This window comes from Stylophora pistillata, chromosome 5 (genome assembly GCF_964205215.1).
Source record: "Stylophora pistillata chromosome 5, jaStyPist1.2, whole genome shotgun sequence".
NCBI lineage: Eukaryota > Metazoa > Cnidaria > Anthozoa > Scleractinia > Pocilloporidae > Stylophora > Stylophora pistillata.
The window spans coordinates 39178029-39201536 of NC_142523.1; the positions used below are offsets into that span (position 1 = coordinate 39178029).

Consider the following 23508-nt stretch of genomic DNA (forward strand, 5'->3'; position numbering starts at 1 on the left):
CTGTAATGTTTTCAAAGCAAAACTATTAAAATATGAAAAATAGAACTGAAATACACCCGAAATAGAACATAACTAAATAATAAACGACTAATTTAATTATTTTTATTTGAATTTGTACAACTCTCCTCACCTGGCTGATACTGACTGCAGGGCGTGTCTATAAGGGTGGAGTCTACAGAATGAATATAACCCGATGACGCAGTTGTTAACTGTTGGCTCAGAATTATTTCTTGTTCATCAATGGCTTCTAGAGAGGTGTAAGGCCATTACCTCCGTCTTCTGTGTTCTCCTAGAGTGAAACATGCAGTGCAAAAATTTGTCATTAAGCCAATTAGATTGCGCATTATTTATGGATCGCAAGATAAAATTTTTACCCGCAAGTTAGATTGCACATTTTGTTGATCATTTCTTGATTTTGCGCATCTAATTCCTGTGTAGTGCACATTTCTCTTATTTCCATGTTACAGTTTGTACAGACGCCTGTCGAATCAAACTGACTGCAATCAGATCTTTTCAAAAACCACTAAAACTTGATTTTCGGTGCGCATGCCACCAAGACGTACAACAATGATAAAACACGAATTAAACTGGATCACGAGCAAATAGAATAATTAACAGAATAAGATACCCTGTTTTGTGAAAAATTAACCGAGAATCTTCTTTCCTTAACCCCCTGTCTGCTATGTGTAGCTTCTTCGCTTTATACCTGGAAATATGTGCTGGCACTCTGCATTTAGTTTTTCCCCTTCAAGTTAAGCGAAGACCAAGTCTTAAGCGATGAAGTGGGCACATTGTCCATGTATTAACATCGTTGGGTCGTTGGAAAACAGCTGCTTGTTGCGCACCAAGTTTTGTCAGATGAAATTTATCAATTAACTGTGACGTTTTATTGCTAATGTCTATACTGTAGTACGAAGTCCAAAAAGGTTATGAATTTTTATCTGAACACAAAACTTCTCATTCGTACTTCTTGGATTTCATATAAATATTAAATAGGGATTCTACTTTTTTGTGAAAGCATATGTCAGACATTGTTCTAAAAGTTTGTGGAGTAAGTAAGTTTTTAACTGCTTTTACAAGTACAAACGAGGCCACCAAAAATGGGCTAAAATCGACCTTCGAATGACGCTAATTATGCGTGAATTGAACTTGATCGATCTTCTCGAACTCAAAAGAATTTTCCAACAAACTACGTATGTCTTGATTTGTTCTACCTATAGGTCTACCTAATACTAGAATATGAGCCAACTCGATTTACTGACTGTTGCCGGTAATGTGTGAATTTGTCTGATCTTTGGTGACATCTTCTTGTCATAAAGAGAGTGTTGCATAGGCTACATTTAAGTAACAAAATGAAACCCAAAGTGTGAACCGATTTGAAGCCTTATTGAATAATAACATAGAATGATGTCAAAGTTCTCGACCGTTTATTTATATTTTATATGATCTTTTTATTTCATAGCTATAACATCCTTGATTACTGAAGGATCCGTTTAGATTTCAAAAATGAGATTCTCTCGCAATATACCGTTCAACATCTACTGTTATAAGTTACAATGATAATGACCGTGTAAATAACCGTATCAGTCTTTAAAAGCTGTTATCACCGTGAACCCTGCTAATTGTTCATCTCTTCCCCTTGTTCCACGTGTTCTAGTACAAAAGCTTATGAAGATATAGCAATCTTATTGCGCTTGGCACAATTTAAAAGATGATGATCTTATAAAAGTAATTCGCCTATACCAGTATACTTCTACTTCGTCATGTTTTATCGTCCGATGGACAAAGTAACAAATCTAAAAATGCAATTACAAGTACTCTTCTATCACGCATTCTAGTTCTCTATTTTCTCAGTGCAATGAGCTGCAAGTACAAAGAGTTTCTTCACCTCTGATACGTCTTCAAATGTCCTATACGGCCGCGTTCTCGCTAATAAGTTCTATGTAACCATGAGGATCAAGGGAAATAGAATCGCCACTGTCACGATGTAAAGGAGTTGGCCTACCCAACACATCTTGCTTTGCTGATTCATCAGTAGACAACGACGCGCTGGTAGCCAATGAGTCATTTTTTTCAGGCAAGGTTTGAGATATGTTTCCATAGTGACGCTCTTGATTGTCGTTAACAAAAGGAGAAACAGTCTGTGATTTATCATCCGTTGACAGACTTTTCTCGGAGATGGACAGTGGTGAGGGCACAACAGATGGACGCCTCTTTTTCGGAAGTTCAGGAGGTTCGCTCTCAATGGAATTCATTCGTATTGGTCCCATGGACCTTGGCCCAGATGTGTTCCTAATCAGGTCCACAGAGGGCTCGGTGATACCGGCCAACGTTCGTCGTCCATCATCAACTTCTGGCAGACGACTTTCGATAGAATACATTTTTATTGGTCCAGTGGGGCGGGTCACAGAGTGGTGCTTCGTTGGGGCTATGGAATGATCTCCAACAGACTTCCTTCTTCCGTCATTAGTAGAAGGAGGGAGGCTTGTAGTTCGAGAAAGACCTGAAGCTATGATAGTGCTTAATTTCCTTTCTGGTGTAGGAGGTTTATCACTTCCCCGGATCCGTATTTCTTCATAAGGTGCTGGCCACGGAATGGAACTAACTGAAGCTTCACGGGATCGCCTTAATTCGTCAGGGTCTTCGTAATATCCTTCGGAGTCGGAAAGTTGCGGCTCGGGTTTCGGAGGAATAGGTGCTGGCGGACGATTTCTATTAACGAAATAGGTACCCTCAGGGTTTTCAGGATCCATGATTTGTTGCATGGATGCACTGGTGTCCTTTCTGATGGGAGGTTGACTACGGTTACGAAAATGTCTTATCAACTGGAAAAACAAAGGTAAGGGAGAAAGAAGCTAAGTTGCGAAATTGTTATAAATAGAAAAGTAAAAATAAATTTCACAGCAGCCATCCATCAATAACGTGAGTTCTATTTTCGGGGAGAGGCTAATAATTGAGCTAACTGTTTTGATAAAAGAATAGTAGACCCTCCTGGAAATTTCGACCTACGTTCCGACAACGAAGTGGAATGAGTACTAAATTTTATAAAGGAGAGAAGCCCCAAACATAAAGAAAACATAAATTATAAAATATTTAAAAAAAAAATGCAATGGATGCATCTTACAGGTCATCATTACCAATCTAAATGTATTGGAATATATGTTGAGTCCTCACCAGGAAAGAAACTATAATTGTTACTACAGCAGCCAATCATCCTATGACGATCGCAGCAATAGCTCCAGACGGCAACGACGAACCATTACTGCTCAGTTTTATGCTGTTTCCTTGAGCATCAGTTGGACATATTCTTGGTTCAACTGTAAAGAAATGGCATTGAAAAAAAACCTAAAGACGCTTACTAAGAACAATTTGTCGATTATTAGCATGCTAGAGAGCAAACATGAAATATCTCCTTTTCTGTAAGGTAAAAATCTAGTTTTAACTACTTAAAGTGACACAAGTAACGCTGCATGCAGTTTCGACACACAATCGAACACAATCAGAGGTAAAACGAACATACAAAATTGATTGCAACTAAATTTCCCTAACTCCTGTAAAAGGTGAAGTCAGCAGCAGCTAGCTAAAGGGCAGACGTTGGAGTCAAACCCTAGGAGTGCTGACATGATTTTATCAGTTGAGCAAGAAGACAGCAGCTAACCTTCCTTTATCAGTTGAGCAAGAAGACAGCAGCTAACCTTCCTTTATCAGTTGAGCAAGAAGATAGCAGCTAACCTTCCTTTATCAGCACTATTTGAGCAATAGTGAAAATCAGACCTGAAAAAAATTTTTTTCAGGTCTGATTTTCACTATTGCTCAAATAGTGCTTTACTGCGAAGGATCGTTCTCATATACGTCTCATAACCGCAGTTCACACATATGTTTCATATGTTTGTTGTTGTTTGATTTATCATCTACGGGTTTATATCGAATTAATTTGATGGCCTGCTCCCAGTTGGCTTGTTAGCTCAATTGGTAGAGCGCTGCACTAGTATCGCAGAGGTCAGTGGTTCGAGTCCCGTACAGGCCTGAAATTTTTTTCAGGTCTGATTTTCACTATTGCTCAAATAGTGCTTTACTGCGAAGGATCGTTCTCATATACGTCTCATAACCGCAGTTCACACATATGTTTCATATGTTTGTTGTTCTTCCTTTATCAGTTGAGCAAGAAGATAGCAGCTAACCTTCCTTTCCTCTGAAGCAAACGTCAGCACCAGCGCAGTACGGTTTATTCAATGGTATATCATCCTTGTCGTGTTCGCACCAGTAGCATCCCACTACGCCGTCGCACTCTTGTGAAGTGTTTCTCTTACCACAGTGAGGAATGAAGCACTTCTCTAATCCAGATCCAGAATCGCAAGAAAAAGAAGGGGTGGGATCACTTGTTGGTTCAGCACTTGGTAATGAAGGTGGGCAGATTGGTAGGCTAAAGATAGAAATGAATACGTTACGTGAAAAAAATGCCTGGCAGGTTTGAACAGTGGCTTAAACATTTTCTGTTGTATCAGTGTAACACACTTATGAAAACTGTATTCTTGAGTTTTTTAATTCAGCTCTGAGGCAAGCGTTTCTCGTGATCGACAAGGCTTGCATCAAATTTACCTGTTAATCTTAGATATCGTCGTATCATCTTCATGGTGTTGAGTACTTCAGCAGTGTTAGATCTTTTAAAACCGAATAGAGCTGTCAAATTACTTTAAGGTGACTAGAGCAACTTACCTCCTATTGGGGAGAAGGCTGCGACAGTAATGAAACTCCAGGGGTGAGGTACAAGGGCACTCACACGTAGGGTTGAGAAGAAAGCAGACATTATCTGAAGAACAGGAACATGCCTCTTGAGGGCAAAATGAGTCTCTAACAGCAACTCCTGTGAATTAAAAAGACTAAAACTGTAAAGTTATTCTAACCGATACAAAAAGCAACAGGAGACAACCAAACAAACAGAAGAGGATGGAAAAACGGACCGACAGAGTAAGAACTCGGGCCCAACAGAAAGTATGACATACTTTAAAGTATGACATACCTAAGTAAGCATTAGTTCCTTTCATTTGTCTTAGTTGGTATTTCGAGCATCTTGCGTCACTTCTTAGAGTATCTACTCCACCATCTTTTTGCATTTTATCTCCATTAACTTCATAAAAGCTTTGTCTCTGAATCTCATCCAGATGGCGGCACTGCTTTTTTATCAAATAATCTTTCTTGATAAGGTCTTCGGCGATGTTCTTTTCTTTCTCTGTAATATGTACATATTGTAGATCTGACGCTGTGGCTGAGGAAAGTAAGAAATCCTCGTGCATGACAAGAAAGCCAGCGCTGTCCATTACAAAACTAGAGTACGATTTGGTCTCCTTACATTTTGGATACACATCAGTTAGCAACCTGTGAAATATAAGATATAAATATAATGAGGTAGGTTATGCAGATACTCGTTATGGAAAATATATTGAGGTATTTCATGCAGACATTCCTTATAGAATACCATTGGGGAATGCTCCATAAAAATGTTTGTTGTTTTCGTGAGACACCATGTTCTCTCTGCTGAGTTTTTCTTTCCAACAGTATTTGCAATATAGTCATACGCTACATTCTTTATGGGCTATGCTATGATTGTGTAACAGTTTTACATCTCAGAAATTTCGAAAAACAATTACCAGTTTGCAATTCGTGTCAGTCTTTTCCTTGTCTACCTGTGTGCTTTCTTATCAACCTTTTAAATTTGCATTAGCCCTTCAAATTTTGGGACTTTCCATCTTACCACATTTAAACTTTGTAGTTTCCCTGACGTTAAAGCTAGTGTTTCGTTAACAAAAAAGAAAAAAAAATGTCTCTAGCTTCATTAAATTCTATAAAGTTCTTCATCATAGTAAGGAGTTGATGTCGACTGAGTACTAGTTCGGCACGGTGCCTATAACAAAATAGAAACGAAATGTCTCGTGTTTAAGATAGCTTCTGTAAATTCTACTGAGGCTCTTCATCATAGTAACGAGTTGATATCGAATATGTAATAGTTATGTACCTATGGAAATACGTGAGTGGAAAGTCAGCCCACATAACTCCAAACACTTCATCATTAGTTTTGTGAACGCGACTCGACTCTCCGCGGTGCAAGGAACGGCCAGCAGTTATCACTACTCCAGCTCCTCCCATATCCAAGTACGGAGTTGTAAGAGCAATTAATCCAGTGTTAGCCAAGGCGGTAAGATACCTAAAGAGATGATAAATCAGTCCATCGATTTTCTTACGATTCAACGAGTGTTTGAAAAAAAAAAAGAGGTTTAGACTCCTTCTATTAACAGGAAACATTGTCTTACTAACCAGGCCCTCTTTCTTGGGTCGTAAAGTTTGTTTTCAGCGGTGCCTGGAGTGGACCTGAAGATTCAATTTGATGTCCCAAAGTACCGCCAAACCAAATACTGCGTGAGGTCAGTTTTTTCACGCAGCCACAGGTCTTCCACTTTCGATGTTGCTCTCACTGTGCCCCTGATACCATTTTTCAGGCCAGGGTTGGTCACTTTTCCCGTGTCATCTTTCATGTAAGCATTTAATAACTCAACATCAGCTTTTGTTTCATCCATGCCAATGTAGTTGTATGGGTCCTTGAACGCCCCTGGAGCAAACTTGACCTTTGTTATTTCTATCAAAAACAAAGTGCATAATGTTCTAAATTGGGAACATTAAGTACGAGCAGTTTTTTTGTCGTACATTTAGAATTATGTAGCTACGGGTTGATAATACCGCCTTCTATACGGTCAAGGTAACTGAGAATGGTTATCCTGACTTGAAGAGCCTTTGGGTTTTTTCGAAAAAAACGTGGATACATCATTTAAACTATCGTTGGTTTCCGAGAAAACAAATCAGAAATGGTCAAGATTAGTCGTAATCAGATGAGAATGGCCTCGTTTACCTTTTGCCGCAGTTGTTCCAAAATGAGAACATAGTTTTCCAGGATTATATAGGTCGACTCGGTGGTAGTCAAATTTGTATCCTATAGAAGTAGCAGCAAGTTTTAGTCAATTAATATACTCGTCATCATGATGTTACTTGCAGATAAGGTTACTGGAAGAATGTGCGGTGAAACCCAGAGTCAGTCTTACCATCTGAAATTCTAAATCGACCCCAAGACGTGGAACACAAAGAACATCTTCGGAGATATCCACTACTAAATTCTATTTATATTTTTCCTATCAAGAAGTAGGTAAATATAAGACATCGATATCCTTCATAACCTCTCTTAATGTTTGCCAGCTTGCCTTCAAGTTACCTTCCATGCAGAGAATGAGTGTTAGAAATACCGAGTTCATTCGTAGCTCATCAAAATCTGGGCTGAGGCTAATTTGAAAATCCTCCTCAGGCAGGGAGGAAATTAAAAAGAGAAACACAGGACCTTAATTGCAAACCGAAGGTTAGGTGTAGAAAAACTCACCATTTGAAATTGATGGCGAAATTAACTCATCCTTTGAATGGGACACTGGCACAACGACGCCAAGGGAGAAGTCGATGTCCTCGTTTGGCGTCCAGAAATATGCAGCATTAACTTCCTGCATTGTCACTCCTTCCTTCTCTGTTCCACCTCGTGGCAAAAATCGCTTTGCGACAAATGTTTTGTAACCTGCAATTCTCCTGAAAGAGCAGATAGTGCGCGTCAAACTAAATAACATCAGAGTCTCATCAGATTAACTATATTTTCTTATTCTCAGTCGAACCTTCTTCAATAGACCACTTTTATAAATGGCTGCCGGATTAAAATTATTTTGTCTACATATAAATTTGCCTGGCTGGCCTCGTTCTCCAGTACAAGATTCAAAAGAATACATTATCTCAAGCGAGGCCACTCGGGCAAATTCAAATTTCAACAAAAGAATATTAATCCGGCAGCCATTTATGAAAGTGATCTATTGGTGAGGAAGAAACAGAGTAGAGAAAATCTCCATGACTTGAAGCCGTTTTGGGAAAGCACCTTTAACTGGAAAAATCTACGTCTAAACCGTGTTTTAGGAATTATAAACTTCGTCTTGAAATTGGACACAAAGAGACTACGATACTTATTTCGATGTTGAGAGCTTTGCTATGGAATAAACGGTGGATACGAATGATTGAAAAAATTAAATTTACTTTTGAATTGATTCAAAGACTTCCTCGAACTCTTTCTCTGGTTTCAAGGTCCTGATGTCCAAATAAACAGGCTGCCCGTAAGCATGAGTAGGCGCTGGGAGGAGTGGATGAATGAGGGTCCTTCCGACGAACTCAGAAAAAACGATTTCAGTCGAAAGAACTACATTGCGAACCTTTGAAAACAGGTCAGATCATGTCTAACCATTCGAACGACGCCATATTGTCACGTGACTTCGAATAGAAACGACCGTCGTTTCTATTCGAAGTCACGTCACGAGCCACAGGTAAACGGAAGTTCAAATATTCGAAAAGGCTGGTTGCTATAGAGTGACGTCATAACCGACTAAGTTTCCATCATCGTCTTGACAGCCTTTTTCGATAATTGCTCGCAGTAATCTGAGTAATTGTTTGAATTTGTACAATCGCTGTTCCTGCTGGGTACAATGAAGCCTTTTTTTTATTAGGGGCTGGATCGGCCTATTGACATTTCGAGATTGGATTTGATATTAATATGTGTAGGCAAAAGCGGGAATGTTTAGTTACAATTGTCTCCATCAGTGTTATGCTACCCTGGAGAGGATTACCTGCTTACGGTAGGAGGAAAAATCAAAAAAAAAAAAAAACTCTCACTCATGAGAAGCCTAACCCTAAACCTAACCTTCCTAGAACTTTGTTGAAAAGCACTGGTCTTTTAAAGTGAGTTTTCTGTACACTTGATGTGTAGATAAAAACTTCAATATAGTAACAACTAGCTTAAAAACCTGGTCTTTAGGGTTCAATGTATCCAGCACGGTTTTCGCAGCTTCCCTGGCTGTATTCAGTTTGTCTCCAATCATAGAAAAACTTGAATCAATCACAAGCACCACATCCTTAGCCTCAGGTGTAGCCGTTTCTACGTAAAACGGGCGGAAACGTGGGTCATAACCATCACATTTTACTGGGTCCTCATATGCTGGAAAGTTTGTCATGACACCCTCCTCTGATCGGAAATATTGCCACTTGACTGATGGATACTGATCTGAGATGGCTTTCACTTCCTTCAAAATCGTCTTGTCTAAATGGACTGGACTTCTTGGAGCAGTTCCGGCAATCTTCAGACACATGCTGCTAATATTTACTTCGGAACGAAACCTCACATCATACTTAAGTGTAGATTTTTGGAATTTACAGCACTCTGGAAACGGTTCCTCGGACCTGCCGTATGCAGCTTCGACAGCATTTTTAAGCCGCTCTGCTATCCTAAATCTTGTGCTGTAGAGCGTTTTCAAGGATTGATATTTCAAGTATTTTTAGGTTTGCCTTTTGTTTTATTAAGTCTCGCCTTTTCGCCCCTATGTGCTATTTTGATGAATCTATAGTTTTGATCATTTATTTTTAGTGTGTGCTTGAACTTGGCTCAGCACTTACCGTGTTAGACATTTTAATCTCTTCGCCAGCAGGTTGTCCTGCGGCGTTTGTTTAGTTTTATGCGCGCGCTCATACGAGTGACGCCTGACTGTTTTCTCTCCATTGTGTATCTTCCATCTTGTTTTCGCCGTGCATAAATAAAGCGTATTCGTTGTGTAGTTCGCGTTACTTACTGGCGTGGTGGCAGCGGTTCAAAAACCCACCTACACTTTCAACACTAAGTCATCGAACTACTGGCAAAGGTCCAACAAAGAGCCGGCCTTCGCTACGACCGGAAAAAGAGCTAAGTACAGTGTTCTCCTTCGAGATAATCATACATAGCCTGCAAGAATGGCAACTACACGTGCACCAAAGCAATGGTCTCTCACCAAATCAGAAACAATTACTTCATTTGAAGCCTGGCGACAGAATCTTCAATATATCCTGTCCCTCGACGCTAATTTTGCTTCCTTCTTAAGCGATGGTGTCTCTTGGCAAAAGAAAACTTCTGCAAACCCCACAAGAGGTCTACAAAACGACGGCGAAAATGTTCCTCTAGCACGACGACGAACAGCATACCAAAAGGCTGCCCATCTCGACCTGATGCTAGGCCAAATAGCCAACTATTGTCCTGTTATATCGAGAAACTCAATCGTGAAATCTGCGACTTCGGTGAACGGAATATGGCAAATGATTAGGATGCATTATGGCTTTCAGTCCACTGGCGCCCACTTTATCGACTTCAACAACATAAAACTCGAACCCAATGAACGACCTGAAGATTTGTTTCAGCGACTCATGTCTTTTGTAGAGGATAACCTCCTAGTCGCCAATGGCCCCATCACCCATTATGGTGAAACCGTGACCTCCGACGAAGAGTTGTCCCCATCCCTTGAAAACTTAGTGATCCTAACCTGGCTTCGCCTCGTTCACTCCGACCTACCAACCCTCGTGAAACAACGTTATGGTACGGAACTGCGCTCCAGGACTCTAGCATCACTGAAACCGGAGATATCACAGGCTCTCGACTCACTCCTAGAAGAGATCCGGTCCGCCGCTGACTCCAAAATATTACGGGCTTCCACATCAACATCTACATCTAGTCCAAGACCCCTTCAACGGCCACCCTATCGTCTACCCAGCCCACGTAACTCAGTGGTCACTAGACGTCCCATGGTGTGTCCGCTATGCAAAGAAGCTCATCGTCATAACACCTTACGACCTCGGTGTCGGCGCCCTTGAGCTCGATGACGACGAATGTGAACATCCCCCGTCAGCACGGGCCCTCTCCCGTAGGGTCAGTTCCAACCATTCACCCTCACTCGGTGCTTTCTACATGCAGCACCCCGTGCGTCTGACCCTTGACACTGGCGCTGAGACAAGCATGATTAAGGCAAGCCTCGCACGCAAGCTCAACCTCAACATCGTCAAGTCCAACCAAAAAGCCCTATTGGCCGATGGGACGACCCCCTTGAATGTTATCGGTGAAGTCCACATTACACTGTCACGCACCAAGATGAAGTTAACACTCGAAGCGCTCGTCGTAGAGGATCTAGATGTCGACATCCTAGCAGGTATTCCGTTCCTCATTGCCAATGACATCACTATACGTCCCGCAACTCAAGAAGTAACAATCCATGTGCAGGAAACAACCAAGTACCTCCCCGAAGCTCCAGTCAAGAGCCACCGATCCTATTCCGTGAGACAAACATCCTCCTACGTCCTTCGGTCATCAACCCCCGCCACCGTCGTCTGGCCCGCTGATTTCGTCGAAGTCACAGTACCTCCAGAGCTACGAGCCGAATCCACAATTGCCGTAGAGCCTACCCCTACCTCCTGGCTCCAACCACAACTGGTAGTCACCATAGATGGTAAAGCCCGCATAACGAACGACACCGACGAACCACAGGCCATTAGACGCCACGAACACATCTGCTTCGCCCGCCACACTACTCAAGATGTTCCAGTTATCAATCCTTCCCAAGTCCCTTCTCCCCCCTCGCAGCCAAAGGTCAACACTCCATACTCCCACGGCGTTCAGCTAGACCCCAACAACATTCTTGAAGACACAATTCGTGATCAGTTCCAACAAGCCTTGCTCAAGCATGACCGTGTATTTGGTCAGGACCTACCTGGCTACAATGGCGCCGCAGGTTCCATCGAAGCCCACGTGAACATGGGCCCCGTGGAACCCCCTCAACGCAAAGGTCGTCTCCCTTTGTACCCCCGCGATCGCGATAAGTTGATCGAGCTACAGGAAAAGTTCGACGAGCTTGAAAAAGATCACGTTTTCTCCAAACCCGAGGAGGTCGACGTCCACGTAGAGTACTTGAATCCCTCATTTCTGGTTAAGAAGCCCTCCGGTGGCCATCGCCTCGTTACCGCCTTTGCCGACGTCGGTCGGTGCAGCAAACCCCAACCTTCATTGATGCCAGATGTAGACTCTACCCTGCGTACTATTGCTCCTTGGAAGTTCATAATCAAAACCGACCTTAGCCGAGCATTCTATCAGATTCCACTGGCTAAAGAATCTCGCAAATACTGCGGCGTCGCTACCCCTTTCCGGGGTATACGTGTCTATTGCCGATCAGCTATGGATATGCCCGGCTCTGAAACTGCACTGGAGGAGATGATGTGCCGCGTCCTCGGCGACTTCATACAGGAGGGACACGTCGCTAAAATAGCCGACGACCTATATTGTGGCTCCTCTTCACCCGAAGAGCTCTTACTTATCTGGACCCGCGTCCTCGACCAACTCGACAGATGTAATTTGCGGCTCTCCCCCTCAAAGACCGTCATTTGCCCTAACTCAACGACAGTCCTCGGATGGGTATGGTCACAAGGAACCCTATCTGCCAGTCCTCATCGTATCTCTGTCCTGTCTTCATGCCCTCTCCCTACAACTGTTAAGGACATGCGTTCATTCATTGGTTCCTACAAGGTCCTCGGGCGAGTTCTACCTGACTGTGCCTCAATAATCGACCCTCTGGAAAGCGCGATCTCGGGAATGCAATCGCCAGACTCCCTTAGCTTGGACGAAAACCTGACCAAGGTCTTTCGTTCTGCACAACAAGCTTTGTCAGGGTCAAGACCCATCACACTCCCGCGCCCCTCTGATACATTGTGGATTGTCACGGACGGTTCCGTCAAACAACGTGGTCTCGGTGCTACTTTATACATCACTCGCGACAATGGCCTACACCTTGCAGGTTTCTTCAGCGCCAAACTTCGCAAGCATCAGATTCAATGGTTACCGTGCGAAGTCGAGGCGTTAAGCATTGCAGCAGCTGTCAAGCACTTCAGCCCCTACATCACCCAATCTAGAAATCGCGCACACGTACTAACCGACAGCAAACCGTGTGTTCAAGCCGTGGAAAAACTCTGCAGAGGGGAGTTTTCCGCCAGCCCAAGAGTAACATCGTTCCTTACTACAGTTAGCCGCTTTCAAGTCACCCTGCAACACCTAGCAGGTTCTGCAAACCTCCCGTCAGACTTTGCCAGTCGAAACGCCCCAGATTGCTCGGAACCAAACTGTCAAATATGCTCTTTCATCAGTACGACCCAAGACTCTGTTGTCCGTGATGTGACCGTGCAAGACATAATTGATAACAACAAGCCTCTCCCCTACACTACCCGCTCCACATGGCGGGAAGTCCAAAATGGCTGCCCCGACCTACGACGCGTGCATGCACACTTAAAACAAGGCACCCGACCCTCCAAAAAACTCACCAACCTCAAAGACGTCAAGAGGTACCTGAGTGTCGCCTCCATTTCTCGGGACGGCCTCCTCGTCGTGAAACGTGAGCATCCCTTTGCCGCCACTTCCGAGGCCATAGTCGTCCCCAGATCCATTTTCGATGGCCTGCTAACCGCCCTTCATGTGCGTCTCAACCACCCATCTCGGAACCAACTTCAAATGGTCGTGCAATGCCACTTTTACGCCCTAGACATGGGCCCTGCCTTGACACGTGTTTCATCATCCTGCCACACGTGCGCTTCACTCCGGAAGTTTCCAAGCACTCTCTTCAGCCAGACGTCAGAGGATCCCCCAGATGTTATCGGGATTGCTTTCGCTGACGACGTCATCAAACGTGAGCGTCAGTTAATCCTCGTTCTTAGAGAGTGTGCCACGTCTTACACCGCTGCTTGCCTCATCGCAGACGAGAAATACGACACATTGCGAAACGCCCTAACGTGTCTAGTTGTAGATTTGCACCCCATCGATGGCCCACGTGCCGTTATCCGTGTCGACCCCGCCCCTGCCTTCGTCTCGTTAAGCAACAACGACGGCCTCAAACACCTAAACGTTTGGCTTGACATTGGCCGCATCAAAAACAAGAACAAGAACCCTGTTGCAGAAAGGGCAGTACAAGAGCTCGAGGACGAACTACTAAAGCAGGAACCTGGTGGTGGTCCTATCGACCAAGTGAGCCTAGCTATTGCTGTTGCTCGCCTCAACGCTCGTCTACGTCGTCAGGGACTTTCTTCACGCGAGCTGTGGACTCAAAGAAGCCAATTCACCGGTAACCAGCGTCCCCTAGCAGATTACAACACTATACTTGCTAAGTACCAACAGCGTCTGAACAACCACTCATCCAGTGAGCATGCCAAGAATCCCAGAGGCCTCGCACCACCCGAACCCCAGATCAAAGTTGGCGATCTGGTCTATCTAGTGTCAGATCGGAACAAGCTCCACGCCCGAAACCGCTACCTCGTTACATAGATAAACGACCCATGGTGTTTTGTCAAGAAGTTCTCCGGCTGTCAGTTGAGAGCTTCTTCTTACAAGGTCAAGCTGTCCGAATGCTACGTCGTCCCCACACAAGTCAACTCCCCCTCTTCTTGCGTAAATCAAGCAGATGATGAAGTCCACGATGAACAAGCGTCCGTTCCCGACCCCCCTCAACCACCGTTGGACATCACTCATCCGTTCGATGCCAACCCTGAATCCCTGGACACCTCCATCCCACTCCCTCAAGGCGACGGTGGAGAAACCCTGTCCGATCCTAAGGAACCTGAAGTTCCCAGAGCCCCGGTCGAACCCGACGTGTCCTACTCTAACCCTGACGAAAGCCGTGCGCAACCAGCCCCTCCAAGGCCCCAGCGGTCCCGTAAACCGCCATCGTACTTGAAAGACTATGTCATGCATTAGGGTCCTACCACTTTCAGCATTTATACTTTTGCAAAATTACTGAGCCGTTGTTATTATAGTTTGTTCTCGTTAAGGAACGAAAAAGACGTTGCGCCAGAAGGTTGTCCTGCGGCGTTTGTTTAGTTTTATGCGCGCGCTCATACGAGTGACGCCTGACTGTTTTCTCTCCATTGTGTATCTTCCATCTTGTTTTCGCCGTGTATAAATAAAGCGTATTCGTTGTGTAGTTCGCGTTACTTACTGGCGCTTGTTATGGTTGAGGATAACTAGTTTGCTAGGTGGTCATGTTTGGGTTGGTAAAACTGACCTTGAGTCTTACCCACACTGAACATCCTGTCTGGGAAATCCCCATGGTTAGCTAACCCAAACATGTCTGTGATTTTTGTATTTAATACTGGAGCACTCCTTGCTGAAAGTAGTAGAAAATAAGCAGTGGAACAAGAGAGAGAAAATTAGCTGTAGTAGAAGCAGCAGTATAGGAGAATAAAGAAGAAAATTACAGAGTCTCAGTACCTTTCGTTAATTCGCCAAGCGAGTAGTAAAGCCCCCACGACACTTGTATTGAATCTATCGCTGAGTTTATTTGCCAGTGGAACGATACTGCTTCCTTTTAAGTCTTGTTTGTAGTATTGGAGGCTATCAAAATACTTCTATGAAACAATTAAACAAAGAAATATATTACACTAAGCTAATCCCGACTTAGTTTCAGATGGACTTACGGATTATCTTTAAAGGATGACATGATAATTTCTAAAGCCGGAAGATATTATTAGTTCCCGGTTACGCACTTTAATCGTGTAGAATTGGTAACTGAGTCTCAGAGTTAGATATTTGTTGGAGCTCTGGTGTCGATTATTGTTAAAACTATGAGTTAAATTTAGAGTAGAAATTATGCCCCCTGGCGTGCTCTTTAAAGGGAAAGTACCATCTAGAAAAAGTTTACTTACATCAAAAGTTCCTTGCTTGCATTGTCCTAACTGGCTATTCATTTGAGCTAAAAGTGTCTTAGTAGCGAACAATTACGTTCCAAAAATCAGCATTTTCAAATTAAAATCCGCCTTCTTTGTTATGACGAAACTATGACGTAGCAATAGCAAGTGGGGAGAAAGAGAGAGAAAGACAGGAAAATTAGTTTCAAGAAGAAAGGTGACCCGCTCAGTCGCTCACGTCTTGGAAATCGCGAGTGGTTCTCTTGCGGCAATTGTCAAGAGAAACCTACGGAAAACGAGAATATACGCTCCTAAGAATTAAATGTACTAGGACACTGACTCAATTTGAAAGGCAAAGGTTTTTTCCTCAAACAAATCCAAAGCTGTGGGTGATAGTTACTTTGCTAAAGAAGACCGCAGTGTCCGCGACGGATTCATTACACATTGCTCCCTTGGAATGAGACGAACTATTTTTGCAGTTACAGGAACCCAGCTTCGATGTACAACTGAACACGTGTCACTTGGAACAAAGAACAGCCCCATTTGGCATGCAACAGGTTAGAAATGATGGACTTGAATATCATTATTCGTATGCGTAACACTCAGTTGACAAAATTAACGCAGACAAAAGGCAGAAGTTAATTGTCACGAATTAAACTATTTTTGTTTCACTATTTACCTTTAATTTGCAATCATGGTGTTTTTTGTCTTCATTAATTACAATTACCTTCAAAGCAGGTAAAATGTTTCGCGAAGAAGCCTTTTTATTGAGATAGAGTACAAGATTCTCACAACGCGCATGTTAATGCTGGCGCATGAGATTACAGCGGCATTTAGTTTAAGTTTTCGTTTCCAATCTTGGCTTAGACAAGACACACATGTTTTTACTGTTCGGGCCACAAGGTTGTACGTAGGCCAACCTGAATGAGTTTCGAGATAGTATCAACGGCGGTTACAGCACAAAAAATGTAAACAAACTTCCCTATTGTCTGGTCAAAAACACGCCATATTTTCTACTTTGGTTTGAGCCAAACATTTGATCCAGTTAACCCATAACTGTGAGTGAAAGGCCTCAAAATTAACGGGGAAAATGGAGAAAGTCAAAGATAAATGAACTCAAGTGTCACTATAAAATGTTTCTCAAGTCAAAGGCCTGGGGCCGAAGTTATCAAGGGTTTTGATTGTTCAAAATATTGTTCACGCTGCCGTGCACGGTGCAATGGGAGAAGACAGACTGCAGGAAACTTGCATTTATTTTCCTGGGCAACCACCACACTGTTATTTTGACGAACAGTGGCTGCAGCAGAAGACTCATTTTAAAGAGAAAGAAAACTGCACTGCAGTTTAACAGGACGGCAACTCTGCAGCAAGGTAAAAAAAAACAAAAAGCTCACGTCATCTTATTTACGCACGGGCATGCGTAAATAACGAATTTGTTGATATAGCGGCTCAATAGGACTTATATGGGCAAAGCACGCGGGCTATGTTATAATAATGAATTAGTCACGACAATTATAAACTTATGCGCGTTTTGCATTTCTTCCACTTCTGTTGTAGTTTACTATTGCATTGTTTCAGCTCGCTTATAGTTTTTCTGTCACTTCTGTCGCTGTTCACATAACAAACTCATGTAAAACACGTTCTTAGTACGAAATAAATATTGTTGAGTCTGAAAGGGCTGATTCATTGACTTATACTGTAAATCAGTATACCTTAACAATTGCCTTAGTATTGGTTGATTCAAGATTTGAGTAGGTACCGACAGAACACCCTCCTCGTGTTGACTGGCAGGTCATTACATGGAATAGTTATTGACTAGAGAAAGAATTAATCATATCTCTTCAGCCAACAGAGTCAACGCGAAATCGGATTTACTGCTCGTACTCTAAATATGATAATCAGCCACAAAATTCCCTAAACCATTCAGATAACATTAAGCATATTCCAAAAAAAATAATTTAGTCATCTAACCATTCACGAGTTTGCTTACAGAGCGCTCTGATTTACACTGCTATTTACTTTCATATTTCGGGGATTTAACCACGGCAAAATGTGTTTTCTTCTACATACCTGCACCTCGTCAACACCGAGGGCCTCCTTCGCGAAGGTTCGAAGCCTTTGTCCTATGAAAGTGGGCTCGATTAATAAACTTGCATAGGTCCGGGATAAGAGAAATAAGTATATGAAGAAAATCAGGGCAGTTTGATTTCCATTCATACCGCGAGCTCTGTAAATAGAAAGCATTTTGAAATTCACCTCCTCGTGTGAACAGGTTCCATTCAGTGTTTGTCAAGTTATAATGTAAACCTATTCTACTTATTCCTTAGCAATTTGCATCTGAATGGAAGCATTACGCAGGGCATTTTAATTGCGCGACTGTTTTGAACTCTCAAAAGGCGTTTTAAAACCACAGCCGAAACCAGAGTAATGGTATTGTGTAACGAAACCTTCGCACTGGGGTGAAACGAAATGTCATTATTCAAAAAGCTTCTCCTAGACGGGAGGAGGGTGGGTTTTCTGGGTGATCAGATTCACTTAAAACTGAAGTTCAAAAAGGCTTATGTTAATATGCATGCATAGTAGATGTGAGCTCATCTATTGCAACGCAAGATCTTTACCCATCCCTTTGTTTTCTTTACAGTCTCAGTATGCCCATAGTTGATAGAGTGCAGTGGTTAAGAAACACGGTAAGCTTCAGAGAAATGGTCATCATATAACGAGCCTCACGCCGTTAGCAACCAAAAAAAATCTAGGTATCTAGCAGAGAATCCGTACTTTTAGTCCGCATTCTTTGCTGGATACCAGTGGCTTGCTTGGGTGAAATTTTTGATCGTATTTCGCTCCTAATCTGATAGAGGCGTCAACTTTTACACAATTGTGTCAACATCCTATGGCGCGAAAAGGTAATTAAAGAAGCCGTCTCCGAAAAAAGTGTACATGGTCGGCGCTTAAAAATAGTATATAATTTGAATATATCAACAAAGTTGAAATGGTAAATTGGCCACCGTTACGATTATAAAAACTGACGTTTCGAGCGTTAGCCCTTCGTCAGAGCGAAGGGCTAACGCCGACGGCTTCGTCCGACGAAGGGCTAACGCTCGAAACGTCAGTTTTTATAATCGTGACGGTGGCCAATTTACCATTTCAAGTTTGTTGATATATTCAAATTATTTCGTTACCCCCACCGACGCAGCCCCAAACAGTTTCTTTACAAACTATCAGCCTTTATTCATTTGCTTAAAAATAGTGATCAGACAAAGCGCTCGCCCGGAGTGTGTTGCGGCTAATGATACAGTCACGTCGAAGAAACATTTCTTAGTCAATGCTTGCGGATTTAGTTGACTTCATTAACACTAACACAGGCTGCGACGCTTATTTACTACGACATTTAACTGGCGGCCTGAGTGTTTTGTTTTCTAATCAATTTTACCCCATTTTTGTTTTCGGATCGGAGACAAAGTAAATTCCTGAACCGACGACTTTTTTTCCGCTATGTTGGGAATCTTTGACAGCTGACGCTCCGTGCTCTAATTTTTGAGCATCCGGATACCAGTTATTGAGAATAAACTCGGCGTATTACAACCTATAATTTCTTTTGCTGTTTAACGCAGAGTCCACAATGCATGGCGGCTTTTTCTCACTGATACTTCATGTCGCATTTATAGTTTACACAGTGCACTCTTCCAGTGTTTTTAAACTATATTCATGCAGTACTCATAAGATTCTTTGTCACTGGTCTTCAGATGACCTATATTGGTGCCGGATTCCTCTAGATAGTTGCGAGAGACTACAGACATTATAGGTACGATGTGATTAAGGCACTGGTGTTGAAAATCTTTTTGCGCTACCTCCTCCGCAACGATGATTAAAATCGTGAAGAAACAGAGACCGGGGGAAGTAATAATTGTTTTCAAATCAAGATAGATGTTGAACAAGCTGACAAAGCTTCAAACAGACAAAGACCAACTTTCGTTTAATGACACGTTACGAACAAGTTTAAACTCCCTTGAACTTTAACAGGGTTCGTACTGTCTAGCAAGTCCATGAATTTCAGGGCAAGTCCCCCAATCAATTCAACCAATCCTTGGAAAGTCCTTCAATTTTTATTTTCTAAAAGCTTCTTGAGAGGGGTGGGACGTTGACTTTTTCCGAAAAACCAACTTTAAATACTGAGTCAAGCGCTGTGCGCTAGGGTGGTATGGAAATTAACATGGAGCGTGGTAGTAGATCCAGTAATGCGTTATTGACCAAGCAGGAGGACTCAAACATGAGCCAAGCGTTAAAAGCCAAGCGAGAGCTTGCCTGCAGTTTACACGAGGACAAAATGGCTTCAATGCTGGCCACCGCAGAAAACGAAAAATTAGCAAGGGTTAATAGCCAATCAGCTCACAGAATTCGCTGCATCTTGCACCGCTTGCGAAGCCAGCCATATAAAAAGGAAAGGTAATACATCGGCGTATATAACTCTTAAAGCAAGAATCTCTCCCAACATATTCATCTAAGGTAGTAAACGCTTGAAATGTATAGAAAGCATGAAAAAGAAAGGGTTCCGGTGTCGCGCTTATTCAGAGCTACAAGTTTGAATGGCCGAGGGATGGGCACTTGTTCAAGGAAATACGGTATATCGCTCATTTGAGGCTGTGCGCGTTATTACGTGTTGTTTCATACTTTATATTATCTCATATTACACAGTTTGTCAGGAAATCAATCGTCGTCGTGTGTTTACGTCCTACAAAAACGTCGCATCAGAGATTTCATGATCTAGCTTGGCAAAGAAATGTACCAGCAGTGTTTTGCCTTGTGTTATTTATTGAGTTTTTTTGGCAGCATTTTGTGTTTTGACGTTCTCTTCCCATCGCGGTTTGCAGGGCGTCTTTTAACAGTAAATGAAGCTGTTTTTCAAATTTTTTTCTCAAACGACTATTTATTCCTGTTGCTCTGCTGTAGATATAGGTGAAGAGCTCAAATAACAGAAAAGTTTGCGTCACAAGAATTTCTTCACATTATATATCCCAGGAAACCTCAGGCATTACTCTGAATGCCAGAACTTCAGCCTGGGTGAACCAGATAGGATAGACAATACTTCCCTATATTAACCATGAATGAAAAGTTAAGTAAGTCAAATATCTCAGAAGCGCTCAGGCGTTACATTGAATGCCAGGACTTCAGCCTGGGTGAACCAGTAAGGCCGATAGACAACACTTCCCTAGATTAACCTGTGAATGTCAAAATAAATAAGAATAGTAGGTATCCCAGAGGCACTAAGGCATTGCTGTGAATAGCAGAACTTCCGTTCAGCCTGGGTGAACCAGAAAAGATAAACAACACTTTCCCGTATTGACCATGAATGAAAAAACTTAAAGTATGTTATATATCCCAGAAGCACTCAGGCATTACACTGAATACCAGGACCTCGACCTGGGTGAACCAGAAAGGACAGACAACACTTCCCTATATTGACGATGAATGAAAAGCTAAGTATGTTGTATATCCCAGAAGCGCTCAGGCATTACACTGAATGCCAGGACTTCAGCCTGGGTGAACCAGAAAGGATAGACAACACTTCCCTATATTGACCATGAATGAAAAGCTAAGTATGTTGTATATCCCAGAAGCGCTCAGGCATTACACTGAATGCCAGGACTTCAGCCTGGGTGAACCAGAAAGGATAGACAACACTTTCCTAAATTGACGATGAATGAAAAGCTAAGTATGTTGTATATCCCAGAAGCGCTCAGGCATTACTCTGAATGCCAGGACTTCAGCCTGGGTGAGCCAGAAAGGATAAACAACACTTCCCTATATTGACCATAAATGAGAACCTATGTATGTTATAAATCCAGGAGGCACTCAGGCATTACACTGAAGGCCAGGACTTCAGCCTGGGTGAACTAGAAAGGATAGACAACACTTCCCTATATTGACCATGAATGAAAAGACTAAGTGTGTTATATATCCCAGAGGCACTCAGGCATTGCACTGAATGCCAGGACTTCAGCCTGGGTGAACCAGAAAAGATAGACAACACTTCCCATTATTGACCTTGAATGAAAGCTAAGTATGTTGTATATCCCATAAGTGCTCAGGCAATACGCTGAATGCCAGGACTTCAGCCTGGGTGAACCAGAAAGGATAGACAACACTTCCCATTATTGACCTTGAATGAAAGCTAAGTAGGTTGTATATCCCAGAAGTGCTCAGGCATTACGCTGAATGCCTGGACTTCAGCCTGGGTGGACCAGAAAGGATAGACAACACTTCCCTATACTAACCATGAATGAAAAGCTAAACATGTTATATATTCCAGAAGCGCTCAGGCATTACCCTGAATGCCAGGACTTCGGCCTGGGTGAACTAGAAAGGATAGACAACACTTCCCTATATTGACCATGAATGAAAAGCTAAGTATGTTGTATATCCCATAAGCGCTTAGACATTACTCTGAATGCCAGGACTTCAGCCTGGGTGAACCAGAAAGGATAGACAACACTTCCCTATATTGACCATGAATAAAAAGGTCAGTATATTATATATCCCAGAAGTGCTCGGGCATTACTCTGAATGCCAGGACTTCAGCCTGGGTGAACCAGAAAGGATAGACAACACTTCCCTATATTGACCATGAATGAAAAGCTAAGTATGTTATAAATCCCAGAAGTGCTCTGGTATTACTCTGAATGCCTGGACTTCAGCCTGTGTGAACCAGAAAGGATAGACAACACTTCCCTATATTGACAGTGAATGAAAAGCAAAGTATGTTCTATTTCCCAGAAGTGCTCAGGCATTACTCTGAATGAAGGACTTCAGCCTGGGTGAACCAGAAAGGAAAGACATAATTTCCCTCTATTAACAGTGAATGAAAAACTAAGTTTGCTATATCCCAGAAGCTCTCCGGCATTACGCTGAATGCCATATAAATCTTAGAAATATGACAAATAAATATATATCTCAGAAGTGACCAGGAAACACTAAACAAAATAATATTGTTACAGGAAAAGACTTCAACAAAATAGATTTTTTTAAATAAAACAATGTTGACTGTGCCTTACTACAATGGGTGCACAGAATTTAAAAATTAAAATGCTATACATTGCAGGCAGAGCACATAAATTAACATCACATGGCTCCTCTTCAAGGAGAAAGAGCAAGTCATCTCTTAACCCCTTCCATCTGAAACAGACAGAAAAAAAAAACAGTGAATTCAGTTTCCACCTTTATAATCCAAACTTACCATATTTTTGCCGGTAACTGGGTAAAAGTGAAGAACAGCTCCCCTAAAAGTCTGCCGGCCGACTGTTGGCCAACTGTTAGCCGGCAGTATACCAACTGTCCATCAAACTAAGTATCCCAAGTGAGATTTAAAGACATGTATTCCAATAGAAAGTGAAATACCATACTGCAAGCTGGAATTTTTTATGCATGTCAATGCAGAAATGCAGAGTTGTACCTACCCACCAATATTTGCTTTGCTCTTTAGGAAACACTCAGCAAAGGCTTCCCCAAAAGGAACATCAGGAGAGGCACATTCCTACAAATAAATTACATGTATCACTCAATTATGAATTAACTGAGCTAAAGTCATATAATGTTCACTACTATTTGTAGATATATACATATAGTCACTGTTCACCACAGATAGAATATGTTCATTTTTATGGACACCTTTCGTCTGCCTTTCTGTAAAGTCAAGAAAGCCAAGAAAGCTCTCACTAATTGATTATAAATAAATTGCATAACAAATACCGGTAGGCTGAATATGTTTTGCGTTATTGTATTATTCCGCTATAATGCATGTCATTTAGCATTGCAGGTATAACCTACCTTAATAACTTTGCAGAATACACACCACTCTGTGTCCAGTCCTTGCTTGCAAAGTTCATTGATATATCTTTTGGCATCACCAACTCTTTGCTTGAGCAGCATTATCAGTGT

At 42.3% G+C, this 23508-nt stretch overlaps 2 protein-coding genes and 1 pseudogene across 7 annotated transcripts in view; 1 reads left to right on the forward strand and 2 right to left on the reverse strand.

Moving 5' to 3' along the window:
- Positions 1-1410: 1410 nt before the first annotated feature.
- Positions 1411-17870, reverse strand: LOC111318861 (VWFA and cache domain-containing protein 1). The gene is given in 13 exon segments (XM_088761963.1): positions 1411-2825; positions 3175-3317; positions 4182-4423; positions 4717-4864; positions 5021-5376; positions 6014-6202; positions 6313-6631; positions 6902-6982; positions 7421-7670; positions 8109-8301; positions 8794-9392; positions 15163-15297; positions 17647-17870. Coding segments are annotated over 13 exon segments (3744 nt in total). The 5' UTR covers positions 17821-17870; the 3' UTR covers positions 1411-1910.
- LOC148731906 (uncharacterized) lies at positions 9512-14703 on the forward strand (annotated as a pseudogene).
- Positions 17871-20480: 2610 nt separating the features above from the next.
- The window catches only part of LOC148731907 (uncharacterized), a 4184-nt gene continuing 1156 nt past the window's right edge, over positions 20481-23508 (reverse strand). For 2 of the 6 annotated variants that reach the window (XM_088761536.1, XM_088761534.1), the window contains 3 exons: positions 23398-23508; positions 23028-23104; positions 22092-22746 (listed from right to left, as the gene is read on the reverse strand). The exon at positions 23398-23508 is cut by the window's right edge. In XM_088761536.1, coding sequence (XP_088617662.1) covers positions 22596-22746; positions 23028-23104; positions 23398-23499 — 330 coding nt within the window. In that variant the 5' untranslated portion in view covers positions 23500-23508 and the 3' untranslated portion in view covers positions 22092-22595. Of the gene's footprint in view, positions 20793-22090; positions 22747-23027; positions 23105-23397 lie in introns of those variants that run through there. The other 4 variants (XM_088761539.1, XM_088761538.1, XM_088761537.1 and 1 more) reach the window with 4 other exon arrangements.